The 24,875-nt window shown below is 39.8% G+C and overlaps 1 protein-coding gene across 3 annotated transcripts in view; it reads right to left on the reverse strand.

Moving 5' to 3' along the window:
- LIN52 (lin-52 DREAM MuvB core complex component) overlaps window positions 1-24,875 on the reverse strand; it is a 116,869-nt gene that overhangs the window by 67,273 nt on the left and 24,721 nt on the right. Inside the window, exon 6 of one of the 3 annotated variants that reach the window (XM_075531384.1) lies at window positions 16,924-17,118. The exons of the other annotated variants lie outside the window; for them this stretch is intronic. Coding sequence (XP_075387499.1) covers window positions 17,117-17,118 — 2 coding nt within the window. The 3' untranslated portion in view covers window positions 16,924-17,116. Of the gene's footprint in view, window positions 1-16,923; window positions 17,119-24,875 lie in introns of those variants that run through there. 3 annotated transcript variants of the gene reach the window in all.

The following is a 24,875-nucleotide window of genomic DNA, read 5'->3' on the forward strand; positions in this document are numbered from 1 at the left end:
GTAAAAGGGTTTACTGAGCACTATTAAAAGCTGACAATATATTTTTTTAAAGCTGACAATATAAAAAAAAAGCTGACGATATCTTGAGTAGTTTGCAAACTAGAGATTTAAAAGGCCTGAAGTTTGTTTTTTTTTAAGCATTTTATTAGGGGCTCATACAACTCTTATCACAATCCATACATATACATACATCAATTGTAATAAAGCACATCCGTACATTCTTTGCCCTAATCATTTTCAAAGCAGTTGCTCTCCACTTAAGCCCTTTGCATCAGGTCCTCTTTTTTTTCCCACTCCCTACCCGCTTCCCCCTCCCTCATGAGCCCTTGATAATTTATAGATTGTTATTTTGTCATATCTTGCCCTATCCGGAGTCTCCCTTCCCCCACTTCTCTGCCGTCCATCTCCCAGGGAGGAGATCACATGTGGATCCTTGTAATCAGTTCCCCCTTTACAACCCACACACCCTCCACTCTCCCAGCTCGCCCATCACACCCCTGGTCCTGAAGGTATCGTCCACCCTGGATTCCCTGTGTAAAAGGCCTGAAGTTTTCTAAGAAGAAATAGTCAACAACAACAAAAGCTTTAAAGACTTGACCTTTACAGAATCTCAAAAGAGTGTCTATTCTTCATGTGGGAAAGAAATAAGAATCAATCCTTAACTTTGGTTTATAGCTTACAAAAGTAAAATAATCAACAAACTTCACAGAGCAAGTCCATGCATGCACCTTTAAAATCAACAATTCGGCACTTTCTCAACAGAACCATGTTCTACTTCTTCCAGTTTTGTTTTTCTCTCCAGCTGCAGCAAAGAATATGGAGCCTGCCTGGTTCTGAGTAAGCACTGGACTGCAAACCCAAATGTCAGTGGTTTGAATCCACCAGCAAATCCGAAGGAGAAATACATCGCAGTTGGTTTAAGATTACAGCCCTGGAAACCCTATAGGTGGCTCCTAAGGGCTGCCCTGAGTTGGAAAGAACTGCCCAGCAAAGGTTTGTTTGCTTTTAAGGATGGCAAAGAATGCTGGTTGCCTATTCCAACACCCATTCTTTTATTCCCCCTATTAACAGAACCTCAATTTTCAGCCAGCATTCTTGTAGGCCGGAACAAAAATTTTTTGCAGTTAGGCCAAATGATTAATTTCCATGGAATTTCCAGAAAGTCTACTTAAAAGGGAAAAGACTTCATTGGTTCGACCCCTATCTTACCCTTCTCCCTTCCTACCATATCCCGGCCTGTAACTTGATCTTGAAGACTAAAAGTCTAGCAGTCAATGTAGACCATGAGATATTCTCTCCGATGGAAGCTACACACTAGGAGCCTGCCAATCTGGGAACTACCTCCCATCTTTTTACAGGAGAGAAACAAAAAATAACTAAGAAAGCCATAGTGATTTCAATTACATGTAGTTGGAGTGATTTCAATTACATGTAGCTGGACCTTATGCCAATGAATAGACCTGTAATGGTGACAGTAGTTTAAATGATTCATAAAAAAGCCTTAATTACCATATATTCATGTACAAGCCAAGTTTTCCAGAACTTCTTTAAAAAATTAATTTTATTGGGGCTCGTACAACTCTTACCACAATTCATACATATATCCATCGTTTCAAGTACATTTGCACATTTGTTGCCATAATCATTATCAAAACATTCCCTTTCCACTTGAGTCCCTGGTATTAGCTTCTCATTTTTCCCCTCCCTCCCCGCTCCCCCTTCCCTCATAAACCCTTGATAATTTATAATTATTTTGCCACATCTTACACTGTTCAACATTTCCCTTTACTCACTTTTCTGTTGCCCATCCCCCAGAGAGGAGGTTATATATAGATCCTTGTAATTGGCTCCCCCTTTCTACCCCATCTTCCTTCCCTCCACCCTCCCGGTAAAGCCACTCACACCACTGGTCCTAAAGGGATCATCTATCCTGGATTCCCTGAGTTTCCAATTCCTATCAATACCAGTGTACCTCCTCTGTTCTATCTGGATTTGTAAGGTAGAATTGGGATAATGATTGGGGGGGCGGGGGGGGGCGGCAGGAAGCATTTAAGAACTAGAGGAAAGTTGTATTTTTCATTGTTTCTACACTGCACCCTTACTGGTTCATCTCCTCCCTGCAACCCTTCTGTAAGGGGATGTCCAGTTACCTACAGATTGGCCTTGGGTCCCCAAACTGCACTCCCCCTCATTCACAATGATTTGATGTTTTGTTCTTTGATGGCTGACAGTTTATCCTTTCAACACCTCGTGATCACAAAGGTTGGTGTGCTTCTTACATGTGGGCTTTGTTGCTGCTGAGCTAGATGGCTGCTTGTTTACCTTCAAGCCTTTAAGACTCCAGACGCGATATCTTTTGATAGCAGGGCACCACCAGCTTTCATCACATTTGTTTATGCACCCATTTGTCTTCAGCAATCGTATCCGGAAGGTGAGCATCATGGAATGCCAGTTTAATAGAACAAAGTGTTCTTGCATTGAGGGAGTGCTTGAGGGGAGGACCAATGTCCATCTGCTACCTTAATACTAAACCTATAAATATATGAACATAGATCTATTGCCCAATCATCATATATAAATATACTTACATATGTACATACCTGTATTTAGACCACTATAAATGTCCTTTGCCTCCTAGTTTTTTCCTCTATTTCCTTTTACTTTCCTCTTGTCCCATTATCATGCTCAGTCTTCATTTGGGTTTCAGTAATTCCTCTTGGTTACATTGCCCTTGATCAATCCCTACCAGGACTCTTACACCCCCATTACCACTGATTTTGAATCACTTGTTGTTCCCTTGTCCCTGGGTTTGTTAACACCACTTCCTTTCCTCCACTTTCCCTTCTCCCATGCCCCACCCCCACCATCGGTTCCATTATTTTCACCTCCAGATGGTTTATCCAGCCTATCTTATCTAGATATAACTGCAGAGATAATGGTATGCACCAAAAAAACTAGACAGAGCATAAGAAAGCGACAAAAGAAAACAATGACAACAACAACAACCAAAAAAATGACAAAAAAAGGAAAAGCCTGTAAATAGCTCAAGGTCTGTTTGTTGATCTTTAGGAGTGTTTTCCAGTTGAGTCTGACGGGGTGCCATGTCTGTCGGGGTGCCATGTGCCACAAAGTCTATTTTTGGTACTCCCGTGGGACTTCCTAGCTCTGCTCCCCTTGCTGTTCTGTTGCACGCCCTTAGTGTTTTGCCTCGGTGTGATGGGGTCAGATTGGGTGCAATTCCTACATTATGTCTCCAGTGTTGTCCCCTGTAGGGTTATGGGTCAGTGAAGGATCTCTTGTCTCACAATGGGGCCAGCCATATGGTCCTCTCTGTGCATTGGCTGCTCTGAGAGGGGATATCGTCCTCAAGGCTTGGTGTGCCAGGGTGTGCTCCACTCTCTTTTCTTCCCCCTTCATTTGCTCCCATGTGCTCTGATCAGATGTGTACCACTCCCTAAGCTGTAGCTTCATTGCTGTCCTCTGAAGTAAATTCTTCTGGGGGCAGGGGTGGCTTTCAGCACATTTTTAATACTGTTTTTGTGGTAAAATTAGGTGCCTCGGCTGATATTCGGGTCGACTTATATTTGAGCATATACAGTATCTTATGCATTTTCACCACTAAGTTGAATTCTTCTAGCCACAAGGTTGAAATATCACAATCTTTTTGATATTTGCCTCTCTTCAATTCCTCATCTTTCTTCATTACCAAATACCTTCCACTGCCGACATTCTTGGATTGCAACAGCCTCCTAGCTAGTTTCTCTGACCCATTACCAAAACCTTTCAATTATTCCTGGATGCTGTTATCAGACTACAGGAATTCCTCGCCTGGACAATAATCTAGTTTCTCGTCACTTTTTCAACCACTTTTTCTGCAATTCAAACAAATCAATTAAAAAAAAAAAAGAAAAAGCTTTCCAGTCTAAAGTGTTTTCCTTTCTCCCATCCACAGCTACTAGCCAAGCCCCATTTTAAGTTTCAGCACCTCCAAGAGGTCTTCCCGGAATTCTTTACCTTCCTCTTTCCTTGTTAGGGCTTTGCAGGCCCTTGATGTAAGATTAAACAAGAGAGCTAGAAAAAGATCTGACCATGCAGAGCTATAAAACCCCGGGTTAAATTGTCTAATTGTATTCTTATAGGACTGGGAAGCCACTAATGAGTTTTAAGGAGAAGAGAATGAGGGAATGAGATCATGTGTCTATTTGCATTTCAAAAATATTACTCTGACTGTAGAATGGACTAATTATTGGAGAACAGATCAATTCTATAGCTAATTCAGTTGGAAGAAGGGGCAAATACCAGAAAAGAACTAAAAGAGGCTTGATAAAGTAGGCTTGTTATAGAGGGAGACCATGAAACTCAACACTCTAGAGGAAAATGATAGTCACCTGAGTAAATATACTTTCACTCTAGGAAAAACTTGTGAATATTTATTAAAAGAGCTGGTGTGGAGAAGTTAGTACTAAACACTTTCCTATTAAGAACATAATTACATTTAGTAAGCCTGAACCTTGGTTGTATATTGGTTTTTAAAAAGCTACACAAGTTTTTAGGGAAAATTAAGGAATTTTGACTGTGGGATATTTTGTAACTACTGTTAATTTTCTTGGCTGTATTAGTATTTTTATTATGTAGACAGTTGGATATGTCTTGGCATATATAGGGGGAAATACCATATCTAACATTTGTTTCCAAATGGTATAATATTTTTAAAAAGGAAAAATGAAGTTCTGCTATAAAGAAAATATAAAGAAAAGGAACATTCAAGCTAAAGGTTCTCTGTGTAATACTTTTTTTCCTCCATGATCTACTATTCAGGAAAAGGCCTTTCTTTCTTTTTTCCTTATGCAACCCATCACGCCAAACCAAACTAGAGGTCATGTACTCGATCCTGGGTCTTCAAACCAAACACCAAACTCATTGCCACTGAATCAACTGACTCACGGCTGGCCGATAGGGCAGGGTAGAATTGTCCTGGTGGGTTTTCGAGACTGTAAATATTTACAGGAGCAGAAAAGTCTTATGGTTCTCCCTTGGACTGACTAATGGGTTCCAACCAATGCCCTTGTACTTAGCATCCCAATTTGTAATCCATTACTCCACCAGGGCTCCTTTTCCCAACTCTAACCAACCCTATAAAACAGAGCTCTGTAATCTCAAGGAGTTCTGGTAGTGTTGGGCTGCAAACCGCAAAATTGGTCATTTATAACTACTATATGCTCCAAAGAAGAAAAGTGAGGCCGTTTGCTCCCTTTAACTCCAGAGAGGGTCACTAGGAGTACAAGCAGTAGGGTTCCACGCAGGGAAGCTAACTTCCACGCCTTTCTCTGGAAGAGTGAGCAGCAGCTGGGTCTGAGGCACCCAGTCCAGAGCTTTAACTACCAGGGGTCCTTTAAGTGAACAAAGAGGGGCTTCTTTCCTGACTGATTTCCAGCATTGACATTCATTTACTCGATTATTTAAAATTAATTCTTTTCAGTTTAGGGCTCCATGAAGTCTGCGATCTTTCAAAACCAGCACAGGCAGATTTTTACCCCAAATGATCCCTTCTAGGGCTACAGTAACAAGCTGGCTACTCTTGTATTCCATTCTCAGCCTAATGAAGGAGGGTGAGAAGAGACTGGCTGGCCACTTTCCATGGGGATGATAGTACCTAAACCAACTTAGCTGTGTTTAATAAAGCTTTAATACAAAGTAACCAATGCCTGCTGTAGAGCCAGTACAAAGATCAGGCACACAAGCTAGAATTCAAATAATCTTTTCTTGTGTTGCTTTTTTCATTTTTTCATGACATATCCCTCCAACTCCAACACCATGAAAATGCTGGCTAAGCCTGTTTACACTGAAATCCAACAGCTGAAAGGGACAGAGACAACAGTAGACAACCATAAACTCACCAACCAGCAGTTTAAAAAGTTTCCCATGCAAAGCCAGAATACTATACTCCCCAACTTAGAAAACTGTTTCCTGGGAGAAAATATTCTTAGTGACCACGTCTTTCAACCTGAGAAACCAGAAAGCTTATTTCCATAGTCAGACCCAATACACTTCACTCTTAGAAAACATAATCATATGTGCAGATGCAGCTATAAGGGGGCTTCTAAAGATCGTGGGGGGAAAAAACAGCATCAAGAGATAATGGAATCTTTCCACAATTTTGTTGAAGTTCTTTGGTCTCACACTTTCTGTGCTTTGAATCAAATGGTATAAAGTTGATTTAAAAGAGGTCTCTATCAAAATGGATGTCAAGCACTTCCAATGTGGCCTTCATTAAAGAAAAACAAAAGTTTCAGTTCATCAGATGAAATAGTTACGGCATAAAATGAAGAAGCTCATTTGAGTTTTCCACTGGTTGGTTGATTTTAAGTTATTGCAGATTTTTGGTAAGCCGGACATAATAAATCATATATTTGGAATTTTCTCAAACCAGAATTAGGTAATGATGCAGTTTCACAAACTTGCTCCCAGGAGAACAAATGCAGTTGACATGCCAGGAAAGGTGTCACTGTCCGGGAGCTGTTACATTGCTAGCCACAAGACTGGCGGTTTGAACTCACCAGTTGTTCTGCAGGAGAAGTAAAAGGCTCCTGAAAAGACCTATCGCCTCAGAAACCCTACACAGGGCACTCGGAGGCAGAATCCCCTCGACAGCCACAGGTTTGGGTTTGGTTTGGGGTGCTGAAGGAGAGCAAGGATGATTTACAAAAGACCCTGAGGCGATCATCCTCTACCTGGAGACAGTAGCTTACTTCAGTTGACAAAGATGAAACCCTAATTACTGCCAAGCACAATAGAAGAGATGAAGAATTAAAAGCACAGATGACTTTAAGTATCACTTTATCCATAATTTTCTCTAACCTCATTATTCACCATAGCCTCTGGAAAGAAGCCAAGCAATTTTGTACTATTTCATCTCCTTTCATCGTCCCTCTCCCACCCACTAGTATAACTGTAACTACGATCAGTGGTGGTCCGCAAGAAAGCACACAGAAGAAGGAAGGTGAAGATGTGAAGAAAACATCCTTATAACTTCAAGTTACTTGGACTGATTTGTTGACTTGGTGTTGAGGTTTATCATATATAATTTTTAAAGTTGTAATGCTATCTACTACCTCTTTAAATGACCTTGCAAAGATTCAAGGGATACAAGGACTGATTTGGTTTCTTGATGGATTTGTTTAAATATCAAATGTACTAGAAAAAAGGTATCTTTTACTTCTCGCTATTTTAAAAACTATTTCTCCTAACTTCAATTTCTTTCAAAATATTGCTGAAAGAAAAGAAAACACTAAAAAAATCCTAGAGCCTTAAAGAATATTAAGACTATAAAGAACTTTTCTGCTTTATTTCAGAACTGATCTCCCATAATCTAAAAACAGGAAAAATAAAGAAAATAGAATATATGGAAACAGTCTAACAGACTAATGGACCACATAAACATTTGTCTGCACCATCCTGATATCAGAAAACTCAATGGTGCCCACTACACTACTGACTGCTCTAGAAGGGATCATATTCTGGATAGACTGGGAGAAAAATGTGTATCAAAACTTAAAATCCTAAAAAAGACCAGACTTACTGGTCAAGTAGGGACTGGTGGAACCCCTGGCGCTGTGGCCATTAGCCACAACTCTTAGGGTCTGGAAATGAACTCATCTTCAGGCCTAAAATGGGAATAATAACACTAATAAGGTATGCACACCTTAGAATAATCAACCATTTACCATCAAAAGGGCAGCACTTACCCAACAACCAAGTTCAGAAGGGTTAGGACAGCAGAAGGACTGGACACAGGAAGCAGGATGACCAAGGTAACATTGTGGGGATTGTAATCAAGTACATGAAACACAATGTGTTTGAATGTTGACTGGAATATGGATCTACTCTACCAATGTTTCCCAATGACAAATGGTTGGGGGTGCCCACTTCAAGCAGTGAAGAAAGCTCCGTAAGAGTTGGGAATTAAGATACGGTTGATATAGTTTCCATCAAAACTTTAGTCAGCCTCACTCTTGAAGAGAGTTTTGCTGAAGAAAAACCCTGTACTTTAATTCCAAGGAAAGAAAAATGGGTGGGTGGATACCCAAGTTTTATTATCAACAGTGATGGAGAAGAGAAGTGCCTCTTGGAATGTATCAAATGAAGTTAAAGATTTTTCACATCTACCCTATTGATAGAAGTTGCACTTTATTTAGAAAATAAACATGGGCCAGGTTCTACTTTCAACAGTTATCCTACAAGGTCATTGGACCCTAACCAAACAGAAGGGCCCAGCACCAAGTCCTCTCCCACCATTCCTCCCTCATCTCCTAGCAAGTTAATGCAAATCAAAGCAAGCATTTCACTGTTGCTGGGAGTGAAGCCTGTACCTTTCCCAAGAGAGGCCTGTAAAACAGGACAGTCACTGACAGCAGTACAATTACTGACACAGATACAGACTTTATGGACATGTTTATCTCCGCTGTAAATCCACACTCTCTCTCCACTCCGATTCACGAGTCATAAAGAAATTGCAGATAATGAAAAAGTTGGGGAAATTTACAGCATGTCGGAAACCTCAGACAGCCAGAAGAAATTAAAGAGCTGACTAGGGATAAATCACACAGGTACAATTAAAACTTCCCGTATACCTTCTTCATTTCCAAACTGAGACACAATCCAATGGAGCTGATGAAAAGTTGAGGTCATGACTCCTCAGGCTGTAATCATTTCTTAACTAACTGCATGTTAAAAATTAGCTAATTCACCGGTCACGTGTAAATGCTGATTTCTGACTGCTACCTTGACTTCCACCCCTCTCCACCAGATGCATCCACAGAGCGATTCTGTCTGTAAACAGGTCACATTGCACAAGCAATAAATGGAAAGGTGAGACCCCTGCTCTGACTGCCACCTCTGTTGGCACAGGACATCTTTTACCATGGCCACTGTGGAGTGAGCATTAAAATGAGAAAGTGGAGCTACAATGGATGAATTAAATTGGAGGTTCCTAGATCCCCAATAAATAACCATTCAGAAGGTTTCATTTGATCTCTTTTCCACATTCCAAAGGAGATTTTAAAGGACTGTTATGTTTACTCCTAGAGTAAGAATTACTTTCTGGCAATACTGAAGTTTTTCAACGTGGACATAGTTGATGGTTCGTGCTGTAACATAACCATCTCTACACACATTTCCCTATGGTCTACTACAGCTTAGTTACACAACTACATTCCACTACCAACTCATCTTCACATTCTTTCAATCACAAAGACTAAAAAGGAGCAGAAGGGGAAAATAAACTAGAGAAAGGCAAACCAAAACCCCAGGCTTACCAGAATCTAACCTCCCCACTGGCATCAATTCCAACTCATATAGCATTTCCAATGCTATAACTCTTTAATAGGAGCAGGTAATCTCGTCTTTCTCCCGACAAGCAGTTGGTAGGTTAGAACCGCCAACTTTCAGGTTAACAATCCAATGCTTCTGACCCAGCACCATCAGGGCTCCTTACGGAATCTCAGTACTAACTAATTTGCAACTCTTATTCCAGTAAGGTACACCCGAAAAATACCAAAGAGAAGAAATACTATCATTTCTTAAGTAATAAGGTTAACATATTTCTACTACTGGAGACTAGAGAGCCTGAGTTAATTGCTGTTTCCTCACCACCATGTGTCTAAACTACCTTTTGTGAAGGGGACAAAAAAGGGGAAGATTCCATTCTATGCTGCACTTTCCCACTTCCTCCAACTTCTTAAAAGGAAGCTAATTTAAAAACCATCAACCCAAATATATAGCCTCTGAAAAGCAGAGATGCAAAACACAAATTTTATATTCTAATGTCTACCAGTCTGAACAAACCACAAGTGTCAACCAAGTTATGCACAAATCAACATTAACTTTTGTGCACTTTTCTAGAATAAAGCTTAAACTAAATTAGTTCTAATATAATTTTAAAATTCTGAGCCCTGCCAAGAAACGAAGATTATCAGACTGTTTTCAGCCATTTACAGGCTGTAACTGACATAATTTCGATTTTGCTCTTATTTGACCCTTGATAATTTGAGGTCCATTTTACACTTCAGAGAACCCAAATGTCATTTTCTTTTTTTTCTCATTTTCATCCTATATATTAATATTTGATTCTCTGTGGAATAAAAATAATTCCAACGCAACGCTGAGAGTTTCAACCCAGACATCACAATCATAAAAAACACAGGTCATCCAGCTCATGGATCTCAATTCTATTCACTCAGACCAAGTCTCTAATCTGCTTTTGCTTATAATGAAAAATTCCTTAAGATCCCAAGTATCAGATTGGTACCCAGCATCAAGCAGGAATTGTTTACTGGAGGCAGAGCTTTCTTTTCATGAAACCAAGAAACACACCCACTATTACTATTTTGAGAGGCTCTGATGCTTTCAGACTGGGTTCTAGTCCCAGTTTTACGAATTACTAGGTGTGTGACTTGGGGGTAAATCACTAAAGCTCTATGCACCTCAGTACCTTACTTAGCTATGTAAATGGGAATAAAGATCGTATGAACGCAATGAAAATATGTGTGAGAAATATAGGAGGGTCACAAATGTTACTTGCCTTTCCCGCTTCAGATCATGATACATAAGCCAGAGTCTTGGTTCTGCCACTATTGAATTTTGTAGCTGTCCGTAAGCAAGTCACCTAACACCTTTGGCCTCTGTTTCTGCACCTGTAATATTATAAGGGTGGGACTCAATGATCTCCAAAGTTCCTCCCAGCTCGAACATGTTATGATTCTGGCATTAAACTATTGAATGATCCCGATCTTTTAGATGTTTCCTCATCTGTGAAATACTGGAAGCTGTACCAATGGCAAAACAGGTTGTTTCAAATGACCAGGGTCCAGTAATGCCCAACCCAGTTTTCTCTTCACACTCCCAACATGACAGCTGGCTTCCCCCATAGCAAGGACTGCGACAGGGGAGAGAGGAGGAGATGTACAAGACAAAAGTCATGGTCTTTATTACCTAATCTCTGGAGTGCCATCCTATCACTTGTTGTCACTAAGTCCAGCCCACACTCAAATGGGAGAAATAATGCAAAGGTATAACTTTATCATCAGCAGACGGTCATTGTAAAGTTACCTACCACAGAGTTCTGTTTTCATGCTACACATCTGTCCTTTCATCAGTATTCTTGATTACAGTCAACGAGTTAATGATGTCCCAAACTCTACTGCCTGGGCTCTCTCAACTCATTGCCAGAGTCAATACCAATTCATAACAACTCTATAGGGCAGGGTAGAACGGAATCTCTTGAGACTGTAACTGTTTATGGGAGTAAGAAGCCCCATCTTTCTCCCTCAGAGTGGCTGGTGGTTTCAAACTGACAACCTTGATGATCACAACCCAACTCATAACCACTATGCCACCAGGGCTCCTTCCTGGACTCTAGACTCATTTATTCAAATGTCTCATGGGTATATCTACCTATATAACCCACTGATAAATTTACAGCTGAACTCCTCAATCTTTCTTCCCAAAGGAACTCTTGTTCCTACATTCACCCAAGCCAGAAATCTAAGTCATTCTCAATTCCTCATTTTTACTCTCCATAAGTCTCCTGCCCCAACACATCCTATAAATCACCAAAACTTTCTATTTTACTACTCAAATTTCCTAGAATTCATCTACAACCTTAGTCCATAGACTTACCATTTTAGTCTTGTTTATTAAAAGAACCTAACTTGGCTCTCCCTGGCTACTACGCTCATTCTTAACCAATTTAACACCCTTTGGTACAGTGATCTTCCAAAAAAGGTAAATCTGATCACCTATCTACTTTCTTAAAATCTCACATGCTGTCCTTAATGATACACCAATAACTAGTCATTTTATGAGCACTTATTGTCAGACACTATTTAAGGGCTTATAAATAATGCTACCTATCAAACTATCAAAATAATACTCCATGGCAGCAGATCTCAAAATGTGATCAGGGGACCTCTGGGGACCCCAATAACCTCCAAGCCCTGTTCAACCAGCCCATGAGATCAAAATCATCTTTACAATCCTGAGATGACTTTTTCATTCATGCTCTACTGGTTGTCCAGTGATATTTTCCAGAGTCTACCTAAATACTGAATGCAGAAGGAAGAAATCTGGAGGAAGCAATAAAGTAAAATAATGCCACTCAATATTCTTGGGGTTTGAAAAATAGCTTTTCTTCATAAAAAATACATTATTTGTGTTAACTTATAATGAGTTTATTCCCATTTTGAAATTAATAAAAAATTGAATTGTTTTAATTTCTAAAAGCATTAACTATAGCTAAATAACAAAAGCGCCTTAGAGTGGGAAAAATATCCTAACATGAGGTTGGAGAATTACTGTTCTAAGGTTAAACGGGTTCTAAGGGCATACTAAGTGGTAGATTGAGATTTATAATTGTTTTGTCTCTAGAGACCAAATTTTTGCTCTTTAGCTACTTGTTTAACACCTGGCTCTCACCTACTTATCTCCAGGTTATTATTGTTTCCTTGATATCATCCCAGGTCATCCCCCTCACCAGGCTCAGCTTCCTCACACAGGCACTTCTACATATTGAATAAGCAACTCCTACAGGTGCAGCGTTTAGTTCTGTTGTGCATATAATTCCTAAGGGTAGGAACCAACTTGATGGAACTTAACAACATGCTGCTCGCATGTTGTATAAGATAGCTTGTATGCACTCCCAAAGCTTTCTTTAAATTAGATGAATGTGAACTATTTGATCCATGCGATAGAAAATTAAAATCATTGCTCTCATATTTACATTTTTTACAGTATATTCATTAATGCAGAGCGTAAGTCACTAAAGTGATTTTCTAAACTTTCACAACAAAGATATCCAAATAAGCTCTTCTCCTCACCCCTCACCCTGCTCCACTGTAAATTTTGTATTGGCCTCGTTGACAAAAATAGTTATTTGTTTACCAGTAAGGATGATCCCATCATACTTCAGAAACCAGCCCACGGCTTCCACTTTGTAGATTCTATTTGGCCCAGTGAAGTCCATCCTGTTGAAGATTTGTTCTTAACTCGTACTCCAGCACCTTTAGTCCTTTACCTAAGACTTCCTCTGCTTTGGCCTATTCGTCATTATTTCCAAGCACATACAAAAAGATGCCTTCTGCCAATTTTATAACCAAGTAATACAAGATGCAATTACTAATTTATGATTAACATCTTCTGTTGGGGGAGGTCGGATGCTTACAGACATCCTCCCTGAAGGCAGTCATTGCCAGACTGCTGTCTCACCCCACCACAGGGGTGGGCCTGCTCCCTGCTGCTGGGGACAACGGATTACTTCTCACTGAGGCTTGCGATCATTAGCTTGGTTCCTGTAGGTGTTCACAACCTACCATAATGGTCTCTATCACTTGAGCCAGGGAACAGGCCAAACCGGCTCTGTGACATCCAAAGTTAGACTGCTATCCTGTATCTAGGATGTCTTGCCACATATATACCCCCAATCCCTCCTCTTCCTATTGTGTGTATACCCCTAGATCATCCCCTCCCATTACTACATTACCTATAGCACAACCCCTTCCTGTGACGTAGGTCCTCACCTGCAGTTAGGGGCTTGCATGTCCCCAGAGAATATAAAAGCCTTGGTCAGCATTAAAGAATCTCTCCCTCCACGTGGACCATCATGCGGGGCGGAGGTGAGCATGCTACCATGAAATGTGTCTGACTCCATTTATTTCAATATTTCTCTTCTATCTCTCATGCGCTCTATAACTTTACTATAATCTTATTATCGCTGTACAATTGTGTCTACCGGACCCGTAATGATGTGTTAGGGGCTGGCTTCCCCTGGCAATCTTCCTTATTCTTTCCTTTCCATGTTTCATGTGTAATAATTACATGTTTCAACTGGGCTGTTAACTCATTTTGCAAGTTCTTTTATCACATAGTACCCAAGTTAGTCAACAACAAATAAAGATACTTTGATTTTCCAAGAAAGTGGTTTTCCAAGGATTTTCAAAAGAGCAAATGGTAATCTATTTTGAAAGGCATCACACAAAGTTGTCAGAAAGTTTACACATTAAAGAAGGAAATCAATGAGATGAGGAAAACACACCTCCACCTTCTTGCCTATATTATGTAACTAATAACGACAATCTAACATCCCACTGGGGGAACAAGGGTGGGTAACAATTCAGCCAGGCCAAGCCACAGTAGTAATTTAGTATTTATGTCCGAGATACTACAGTTTTTATATTATCCTAACCCAAATTAAAACGACAGGTATGTCATTAACCAAAAAGGAAAATGCTGATGAGAACCACTCTAAAATTAAGAACTGCTGTTCAAATCAAGGCAATTCTAATATGTCTATAGATCAGAAAATTGCATTATGATAACCTTCCTGAGTGTGTTAAATGCACTGTAGATAGGCAAGAGAATGTCCTTGATCTAAGAAAATAATGTTAAGTATTAGGGATTAAGGTCATGATAGCTACAGCTACGTTTCAAATAGCTAAGGAATAAACAATGCAATTAAAAATTACATGTAGAGTGATAAGGTGAATGTAACAAATGTTCACAACTGGTGAATACATAATGGGTACATTCATTTATATTATTCTTGGAATTTTCCCGAACATTTTAACTTTAACCATTAGAAATTGAATGGAAAAAAATCTCATTAAAACATATCATTAAGAAAAAATGTAAAGGAAACCAAAGTGTAAGATATCTACAATTTCTATAACTGCTAAAGGGTGGGTACCCAGAATCTATGAATGAATAATGCTTGCAAATAAAATGTTTACTCGAAAAATTAATTTTTTAAAGTGGGAAAGAAACATGATTAAGCACTTTACAGGGTTAACCAAAAGAGCACTCAACACATGAAAAGATGCTCATCATCAGTAATTTAGTCATTCTCACTGCCCTCAAGTCAATTTTAACTCATTAAGCTCCACAGAGACACTACTCTACCAACTAGAATAGCTAGAATGTAGAAAACGGAGACTACACCTATCGGCAGAGGCTTGGAGTAACTGGGCGTACGGAGTTCCTGGGTGGTGCAAATTGCTCAGCAGTCCACGCCACTACTAGGTGAAACTGGCCATTCAAACCCACCCCAAAGCACCTCAGAAAACAGGTGTGGCAATCTGCTTCTGAAAGGCCACAGCCCTGACCACTGCACAGAGCAGCTCTGCTCAGAATACACTGGTGGGCACCATAAACTGAAACCAACCGGATAGCAACTAACAGCACCACCACTAAAGCTAACCATGCATTTGCCCACCCCATGGACCGAGCAATTCCACACGTAGGTATACCGTATATACTTGTGTATAAGCCGTGTTTTTTCAGCACATTTTTTGTGCTGAAAAACTGAGGTTCGGCTTAGGCTTATACACGGGTCAGTGGTACCCCAGCGAGGTCGCTGCCTCCCTTCCCTCCCCCACCCGAGGTAACTGGACGAGCGCCCGTTATCTCTCGTGATTGCCTTTTCTCCGCTGTTCATTCAAAACCCCTCTGACACTGCAGGGCTTTGAATGTTTGTTTACTCACATCTAACCAATCAGAGCCGTCCTATGACATGTATCTTTGAATAAGCCTTTTAAAGACCTTGTGAGAAGGATGTGGCATGAATGGATGTAAGCTGGTCAAGCCCGACTAACCAAAGGAGGAAATCTCATGAAGCCTGACATAGAATTAATAGCAAAGTGGGTTCGAGATGCATGGGAAGACCTTCCACCAGAAGACATGGTGCAACGTGCCTTCCAGAAATGTAGTCATAGCAATGCTATGGATGGCAGTGAAGACTGCGCTTTGTATGAAATTGACAGCAGTGATGGTGATGACGGCGATCTCAGTGAGGACAGCGTCTATGATGACCTCACACCAGCTGAAGCTCTGCATTGGGATACGGATGATGATGAGGAATCCAGTTTTGAAGGATTTTAACTCTGCATTTTAGCTTGGTTGTTGATTGAGCTCAGGGAATAGTACTCTTAAGGTATCATTGTTGATAACTTATTGTTTTTGTTGAACCTATTTTCCACTTACTGCTCTGGTTTACTGTTAAATGACTTGTCCTTTTATTTATGGTTTTTATTTAAAATAAATATTTAAATATATTACCCCACTGATGTCTCAATTTTTATTAATTTTATTTTCATTTGTTTTAATTATTGAAACTCACTAATAGCTTCTGCATTTTCTACCCTAGGCTTATACTGAGTCAATCAGTTTTTCTGGTTTCCCAGGTAATAATTAGGTACCTCGGCTTATACTTGGGTCGGCTTAGATTCGAGTATATTCGGTACTTAAACATGTGCAACAAACCAAAAGGAGTGTACCAAGAAGGCTCATGGCATCCATTTGTAATAGCCCACAGCTGGCAGCTGTGCAATGTCCATCACCAGCACATTACACAATAACACAAGTAGGTAAATGACACTTTTCCTGGTGTCACAAAGGTGAAAGGACTCGTCTGCTAACCAAAAGACTGGCGGTGATTTGAAGATGCCCAGAAGCTCTGCAGGAGAAACACCTGGAGATCTGTTCCCATAGAGAATACAGCCTAGAAAAGCCGATGGGACCCCTCCTCCTCTGGTGCACAAGGTCATAGGAGTCACAAATCAACTAACAGCAGCAAAGACAAAGACATGGATAAATGTCATGATGAATATGTTTAGTACAAGAAGCGAGACACAAAAATCACATCATCTGTGATTCCACTTATCTAGGGTTCAAGAGACAAGCACGAATTTTTTAATATTAGAGGTCACAATGGTGTTTGCTTTGGGGAAGGGGCATGAAAGGAAGCTTTGTATACTGGAAAGGTTCTATTTCTTAATCTGTTCTGGCTGATAGCTACATGGGAGTGTCAAAGTTGTGAAGTGTCTTTGAGTTGTACGTTACAATTTGTGTACTTTTCTTTATGAACTTATATTTCAATTTCTTAAAGTTTATTGAAGAACATAAAAAATGATAGGGGCAGTAGAATATTTTAATATCTTGAATCAGAAGTCTCATTTCAGTGCTCTTTTCTCTTCGCATTCCATATCCAAAACTTCAACCTGTCAGATTCAACTACCCTCTCAAAAGATTTCTTCATGATTCTCCGAAACCATCAGTCTTAAATGCCTCCTCCTGCAATAATAGAGTCAATCAAATATAACAGCTCTCTGCAAAATACTGCTTCTTTTTTCTACTGTACTTTTCTAATCTTTTTCAGTTGTACTAAACATTATTTTTACCATGCTTTTCACTTCGATGGTGAAAAACAACTCTCATCACTATTTCAGAGTCACTACTTCTCCAGATTGTGTGTTTTCCTGTGAAGTGCTTTACCACCGTTGACATATTCCCACGCAAACATATTCTATCCCCCCAGATCATATTTCCAAAACAAACCAGTAGCAAGACCAAGAAAACAAAAGAACTGACATTACCTTTAAAACAAAAAAACTTGATTTTGTAGAAATTTCTAGAGTACTAAAAACTAATCTAACAACAACAAACCAGAATATGCTAGTTCATTTCCCAAGGGGCAGAAACAGTCATTCAAAACTTTGGCAGAAACTCCAAGAAAGATCATTCATAAGTTCAATGTCTACGTATATTGCAATTATTCAATTCTACTCGCCTTTCTGTCATACTAAAACTATACTGCACGCTAAGAAAAAGAAAACCCACACGAGAGGGCTCCAAAAAATTCATAGAAAATCATGGAAAATGTCCTCTAATTTTTGGAAGCCTCCTTAACTCTATCAAGTACATTTGAGAACCTGAATTTAAACAATATTCTTTCACCTCTCAACAGCTGTGGCTCCACTTAAGACCAAGAGAAGGAGCGCCAGTCTTTGCTCCTACTGAGCAGTTCGTGTAAAGGGCCCACACAGTTCTCTAACGACAGGGGAAGAAAAATTGAACACATATAAAATCTAACGAAATCCTACGAAAAGATGCTGTTTGGCCAGCTAAAGTGGCTCTTGCACTTGACCAAACAGCTTAGCATTCCGTTGGCTTCCAAATTTCCACTCGTACAAGGACATACTAAGGATAGGAAGTGAAGTGCCACTACCTCTCACCTTGCTACCCAATGCTTCTGTAAACTAATCAACTGGTGCTAATGGAGCTAGTCATTTTTTAGAAACAGTCCATAGAAGAGTTCAAAATTTTAACTGCCCAAGAAACTAGAAGTGCGATCTTTCACATAACCAATTTTGCTTCTAGAATGGTTTACAGTTTTTCTTAATGCCTTTCCACCTCATCAGAATAAAATGTTCATTGTTGACAATTAGAAAATTCAAAAACTTTAAAATTATTTTATGGGGGCTCGTACAACTCTTATCACAATCCATAAATCCATCCATTGTGTCAAGCACATTTGTACATTTTTGCCATCATCGTTCTCAAAACATTTGCTTTCTACTTGAGCCCTTGGTATCAGCTCATTTTTCCCCTCCCTCCCTGCTCCCCCTCATGAACCCTTGATAATTTATACATTATTATTATTTTGTCATATCTTACTGTCTGAGGTCTCCCTTCACCCACTTTTCTGTTGTCTATCCCCCAGGAAGAGGTGATATGTAGATCCTTGTAATCAGTTGCCCCTTTCCACCCCATCCTCCCTCCACACTCCCAGTATCGCCACTCTCACCACTGGTCCTGAAGGGATCATCTGTCCTGGATTCCTTGTGTTTCCAATTCCTATCTGTACCAGGGTACATCCTCTGATCTAGCCAGATTTGTAAGGTAGAATTGGGATCATGACAGTGGGTGGGAAGGAAACATTTAGAAACTAGAAGAAAGTTGTGTTTTATCGTTGCTACCCTGCACCCTGACTGGCTTGCCTCCTCCCCGCCACCCTTCTATAAGGGGGTGTCCAGTTGCCTACGTTTAAAGACAAAAAATATCATCACTTGAGGTAAGTCCTTATACAATACAAAGAGGGAAAAAAGATTAAAGAAAGACTAGGGGGAAATGTTGAGTATCCTGTGTTTTTTTTTTACTTGACATTACACTGACATTTCTGTCACTAAATGTTCTTTAAAGACATGGGATTTTTAATGGCTACCAAATATAATCCACTTGCTTATTCCCCTAATGTTGAGCCTTAACATATGATATGAATCGTCTTGCCTAGCATGTATTTTATAGAATCATACCAAACACTACTTTGAAACCAGTCCTAGTCAAGTTAATTCATGCTAGGTCTGCTCTCCTCACCTCTATTCTTTCCTTGCCCCTCACCCCAAATCAGCAGAGACTAAAATACTGCAAGCATTTGATGGTAAAATCTTCTTTGTGTGTAAAGCTATGTTCAGTTTATGAAATAACTTGACTTATGGATAAAAGACATGAATACTTACAAGCTTTAAAGGTAATTTGAGGCTTTGTGTCCTAATTTGTTAAACACAGAAAAAAGGAGCAATAATGGCATGCCTTTTTCCCTACTATGCATAATTCATTTTTAAGAACAAAACACTTAAAGGATAAATTGACAATTTCTAATTAAAAACAAACACAAATCTTGATCCCTTTCCAAGTGGAGCTTCTCGTATTTACACTGCATTCCTTCCTACATATCATGCCATGCTCATGATCATGGTGAGAGGGTAAGGTAATGCATAAAACACAGAAAGCATGTTGTAGCTGGTACTTACTTTTAAAATGCAGATCACAACACTATCCTTAAGGCGATTCTGAATCCATTTCCCTGGATTCAGGGATTAATGTATGCTGTCTTAAATTTTCAGCCCTGGCTAAGATAAGATCAAGAAACATGGGGAAATCCACCTTCACAATCAAACTAGTACATATTCACATTAAAACCATGTATTGACATTTTGCCTATCAAATTGGCAATGGCTTTTAAAAAATCTATTTGGTGGTCAAGTAAGTGCAGAAAGTGCCTTCCCGGATGATAATTCGTCCGTGTGTTTGTCTCTCAATCAGAGTTCACAAGTCTTCATCTACAGGTAGCAGGGGCAGTGAATTCCTAAATGTGGCTCTTAGAGCAAGTCTCTTAACTCCCACCAAACCCAACTTTCCCTACCTGCCGAAGACACTGATTGGATTCACCAGTGAGTAACTAGGAACTATAAACAGGAGGCCCTGGAATGCTGTCCTGCTGTGCATAAAATGAGCCCTCTGGGAAGCAGGAGACTGATCTTATTACCAGCAAGACCCAGGAGTAAAGCATGTCTGCTGGACCCAAGATGCCTGGTGCAGTGAACCTCCAGGATCTAGCTGAATTATACCATCAGAGGAGCAGCAGCAGAACCAGGGGCCAGAGCTCGGAACAGAGTGGTGGCCTTACCAAGTCACAGAGCAAGTAACGATGAGCACTTCTGTGAAGGAGGCTGCCTTTTGGAGTAGGCACTGACTTCAGGGAGCTGGGTTTGCTGACCCTTGGAGTTTGCGCTGAATGCCTTTGGGTTGGAGCTTACAGTGGAGTGGTATGCCCCGTTGGTAATCCTTTTTCACATTTTCATTTTCCTGAATATCAAACTTCTCAGTCACTACCTAGGACATTACCTGTTGCCTGGGTACTATGACTGAACTAAAGAAGTTCATCCTATTAATAACACCAGCCTTCTCAAAAAGCTTTTAGTTATTTCTAAAGAAATAGAGAGGTTTATCTAATAAAGGACATGTCAAAGAGTAAAGAGTTAAGGATTAAAAAAAACACCTGAAATCTCTACTCCTCTTGATTTCCCTTTCATAAAAAACCAGTTGCTACTAAGTCAATCTGGACTCATGGAAGACCACATGTGTATAACTAGGACTGAGCTCCATAGGGTATTCAATGGTGAATTTTTTAGCGGCTACTGCAAAGTTTACTATCAGGAAAGTTATGTATCAGGGTTGTTAGATCTACAATTACTGTCCATAGAAGCCAGTCGTTAAGAAATCAAATGAAGTATTGCAAGGGGAAAATCCGTTGCGCAAGACCCTTCTAAAGTGTAAAAAGGCAAACACGTCACTTTGAGAACTATGGTGCACCGCACCCGAGCCAGGGTAAAGCTTGTGAAAGTTGGCCACTGAAAAACGAAGCCTGGAAAAGAATTAGTGCATCTGAAGTATGGCACTGGCAAAGAATCTTGTACGTGCTATAGGCTGCCAGAAGAACAAATCTGTCCTGGAGGAGAGATAGCCATAACGTTCACTGGAAGCCAGCGTGGTATGACTTTTTCTCACATTTTTTAGACATGTTAGCAGGAGCAACTGGTTCCTGGGAAAGACATCATGCTTGGTAAAGTAGAAGGTCAGTAAATAAGAGGAAGACCCTCAATGAGATGGGCTGACACAGTGACTGCAATAATGGGCTCAAACATGTCAGTTGGGAGAATGTTAGGGGACCAGGGAATGCTTTGTTTTATTTGTACATAAGGCTACAATGAATCAGAAAAACTGGAAAGGAGCTAGCAACAGTAACTTTTCAGAAGTAGATAATCAGTTCTTCCTTTGAAGGACTATGGATAGATTTAAACGTGTCCCTTTTGGTTGTACTGAGAGTCCCTTTCCTGTCATTACCCAATGCCAATGAGTAATGACAGTGAAGAAATCCCACCACTTGACAAATAAACAACATCATGGTAAACAGAGAAAAGATTGCCGTTGTCAATTATTTCATTTTGCCGGCACATATAACCTGGGCTCCTTACAGACCAAGTTAGACCACTGACACTGCTCTTCCAACATTCTGACTTCTCTGACTACTGGACAACGATGCACTGCTCCACTAGGTTTCTGAGACTGAATTTCCACAGGTGCAGATAGGCTCATCTTTCTCCAAGAGACTGGTAACCTTCACGTTAGTGGTCCACTACTTAGCCCACTGCGCCACTTAACTCTCTTTTCTGTCACATTTTACTCTCACTGCTGTCAAGTCAATTCCACTCATAGCAATCCTACAGGACAAAACAACATTAATTTCCTCTTAGCCCCGAATATAGATCCAGTCAGCTCATCCCCAAAATGATGCATAAGTACATGTTCTTCTCTTCTTCCCATTCTCAATGCCACCATCCAACCCACCCCGCAATCTTCTTGGACTCCCACAACAGCCTCCTGTCTCCTGCCCAAGCATTCCATTCCCACCTCTGCACCAAAGCCTCTAAAGGGGTATGAACTGGCTACTCAAAAGTCGTCAGCAAAAGTTTTAATGACATGTGAAAATGTCTTAGAGAAAAAACAGGGGGAAAAAACAGGCTAAAAAGACATATACAGTTTCAGTTCTGCTAAAAAGCACACTGTGTCTATGTAAGGATACAAATAAGTGTTAACTTAAATATAGGAAAAGAAAGGAGAGGGGCCAAGAAACAAATTCAAATGTGAACACTTGTAATCTCTTGATGATTGTAAGGTTATAGCTCGTTTATTTTCTTTTTAAATATGCTAATTTTTTGTTTAAGCTTCTTTAGTAAAGGATGTTAACAACTATCTTGTATTTCAAGGTTCTCCCCACACTGGCATCTACCTCCCTCCTAGTCCTCATGATGAGCAGCACACATAACCTGGGGTCCTTAAAGACCAAGTTAGGTCACTCACCCTGCTATTTCAATAAGAGTGCTTCCTTTACGATTCTGCTTTGCTTTTGGAATACACTCCTTCACATTGCCACCCACCAAGGTCTTATGTATTCTCCAGAGCCAGTTTTCAATGGTCCAGAAACAACAAATACCAGCTCTTTCCTTTCCCTAGTCCATAGCAGGCATCACCAATTGACTCCTTCTCAAAATCCATCCTAATACAATGATGCAAGGTTCTAGGCAACCCTTAGCAATCAATCCATGTTGACACACAAAATAAAATGTAGCATTCCTGTAGCAATCGAATGTAATTGCCCTATTCCCCCACTACCATCTTAGTTCTTTGTATGCATGGATCTTATCTCCTCTCCCTTTTATTAAGAATCACTGGCTTAATTGTCTTATCTCTCTTTCCTACTTGATTTTAATCTGCACTAGGGCAGTAATTACGTCTTACTAATCTTCATATTCCCTACAGAGAGCTCTGAACAGAAGTAGGCACTCAAATAGTTGATGAAACATTCTTTTGCTATTATCTCACCACTCAATATAGCTAAATATTTGAAAGTTTTATTTAAAACCATTGAATTCTTCTTGAAAAAATACTAATTAGTCCAAGTTCATTGCACCAATCTACCTGACATTCCTGGCTTTGATGTGGTAAGGCATTGTCTGATGTAACTCGGTAATCAACAGTCAAAAGGCATAACATGATAAACTGAACCTAACACTGAGGTTCTTCTTACAGCCAGCTATGGAAGCTGTTGAACAAAGCTACCACATTTTAAGAATTTTTCTACTGATCTTAATCTAAAGCAAAATTCTACTCTGACAATAAACTAAAGCACTCTCAGCATCACAAATATACACTGTTTAAGAATACTTTTTTTCTTAAAGAAAGAAAACAAACATAAAGAGATGAAAAGGAAAACTGAAAGCCAAGAATCAAGTAACGCTTCAGTGAATTTAGGCACGTAGTTTGGCAAAGTCACAAGAATTCTTAACCTAAATGAGGTGGAGTGATTTCAGCAGAGGAAAAGTCAAGTACAGCAATGAGGACTCATACTGCCATCTAGAGGGTAAAGGAGAATGATTTTTTGCCTCAATCTCTCCAGTGAAATGAAAGAAAGCAGAAATGAGCAGATCTCATGAAGTAAACCAAACGATACTTTTAGTATCGGACCACAGGGAGAACAGACAGGGCTAACAGTTATTCAATCCCTCTCCGCCTTCATGGGTTAAAAAGAAATCAGCAAACCCAATCGTTCCTTAAATTTCATCTAGTGCAGTGGTTCCCAACCTTCCTCATGCCGCGACCCTTTCATACACTTCCTCATGTTGTGGTGATCCCCAACCATAAAATTATTTTCATTGATACTTCATAACTGTAATTTTCCCACTGTATCAATTGGGCGACCCCTGTGAAAGGGTCATTTGACCTCCAAAGGGGTTGCAACTCACAGGTTGAGAACTGCTGATCTAATGAGAAATAATTCCTCAACATAAATGGCTACTTCTCCTGAATATATGCCTACAGGGTAGAGGCTTACTTACATGCTAACTTGGAAGCAGAGAATTTCTTTGATATCAAAAGTATGTAATAGAGAGTTTCTTCATTATGAATTAATGGGATGAACTCTCAGGTTTGAGTAAGGGCATTGCAAACATTTTTTGAATAAAATATTGCCTTAAAAACTACTGTAAGTGATTAACTTTAGTCAAGTAAGTCTCAGTGAGATTGCTAAAATGGCTATGTAGGATTAGACTATACATTAACAGAAGCAACAACTTATATCAAAATAAGTTCAATTTCCTAAAGTTTCAAGGGCAGTCTGATCTTATTTTGAACAGATAAACTTTGATCCTTCTACTGATAAAGTCACTCAGCAAACTATAAATAAAACAGAATTTCCTCTACTTGATAAATAAAAAGCCACAGCTAAGCGCGATACTTAACAGTGAAAAACTAAATGCTTTCCCTTAAGGCTAAGACAAGAACAAAGATGTCCACTCTGACCCACTCTACACGGCAATGACTGGAGGTTCTAGCTAAGAAAATTAAGCAAGAAAGGAAATAAAAGATACCCAGACTGAAAGGAAGAAGTGAAATAATTTTTCCAGAAGCCTCCACATATTCTACACAGTAGGCTGCAATCTGCAAGGTGAATAGTTCGACTACCAGCCACTCAGGGGGAGGATGGGGTTTTTTACTCCCATAAACTGAGTCTTAGAAACTTATAGGGTCAGTTCTAGCCTATCCTATAGGGTCACCATAAGTTGGCAGTAACTCGATGGCAGTGAATTTTGTTTGGGTTTCCATCTATTCAATTTTAAGTCAATGCACTTTGCTAGAAAGTTTTTCATTCA

The sequence above is a fragment of the Tenrec ecaudatus genome, chromosome 14, assembly GCF_050624435.1.
Source record: "Tenrec ecaudatus isolate mTenEca1 chromosome 14, mTenEca1.hap1, whole genome shotgun sequence".
Lineage (NCBI taxonomy): Eukaryota > Metazoa > Chordata > Mammalia > Afrosoricida > Tenrecidae > Tenrec > Tenrec ecaudatus.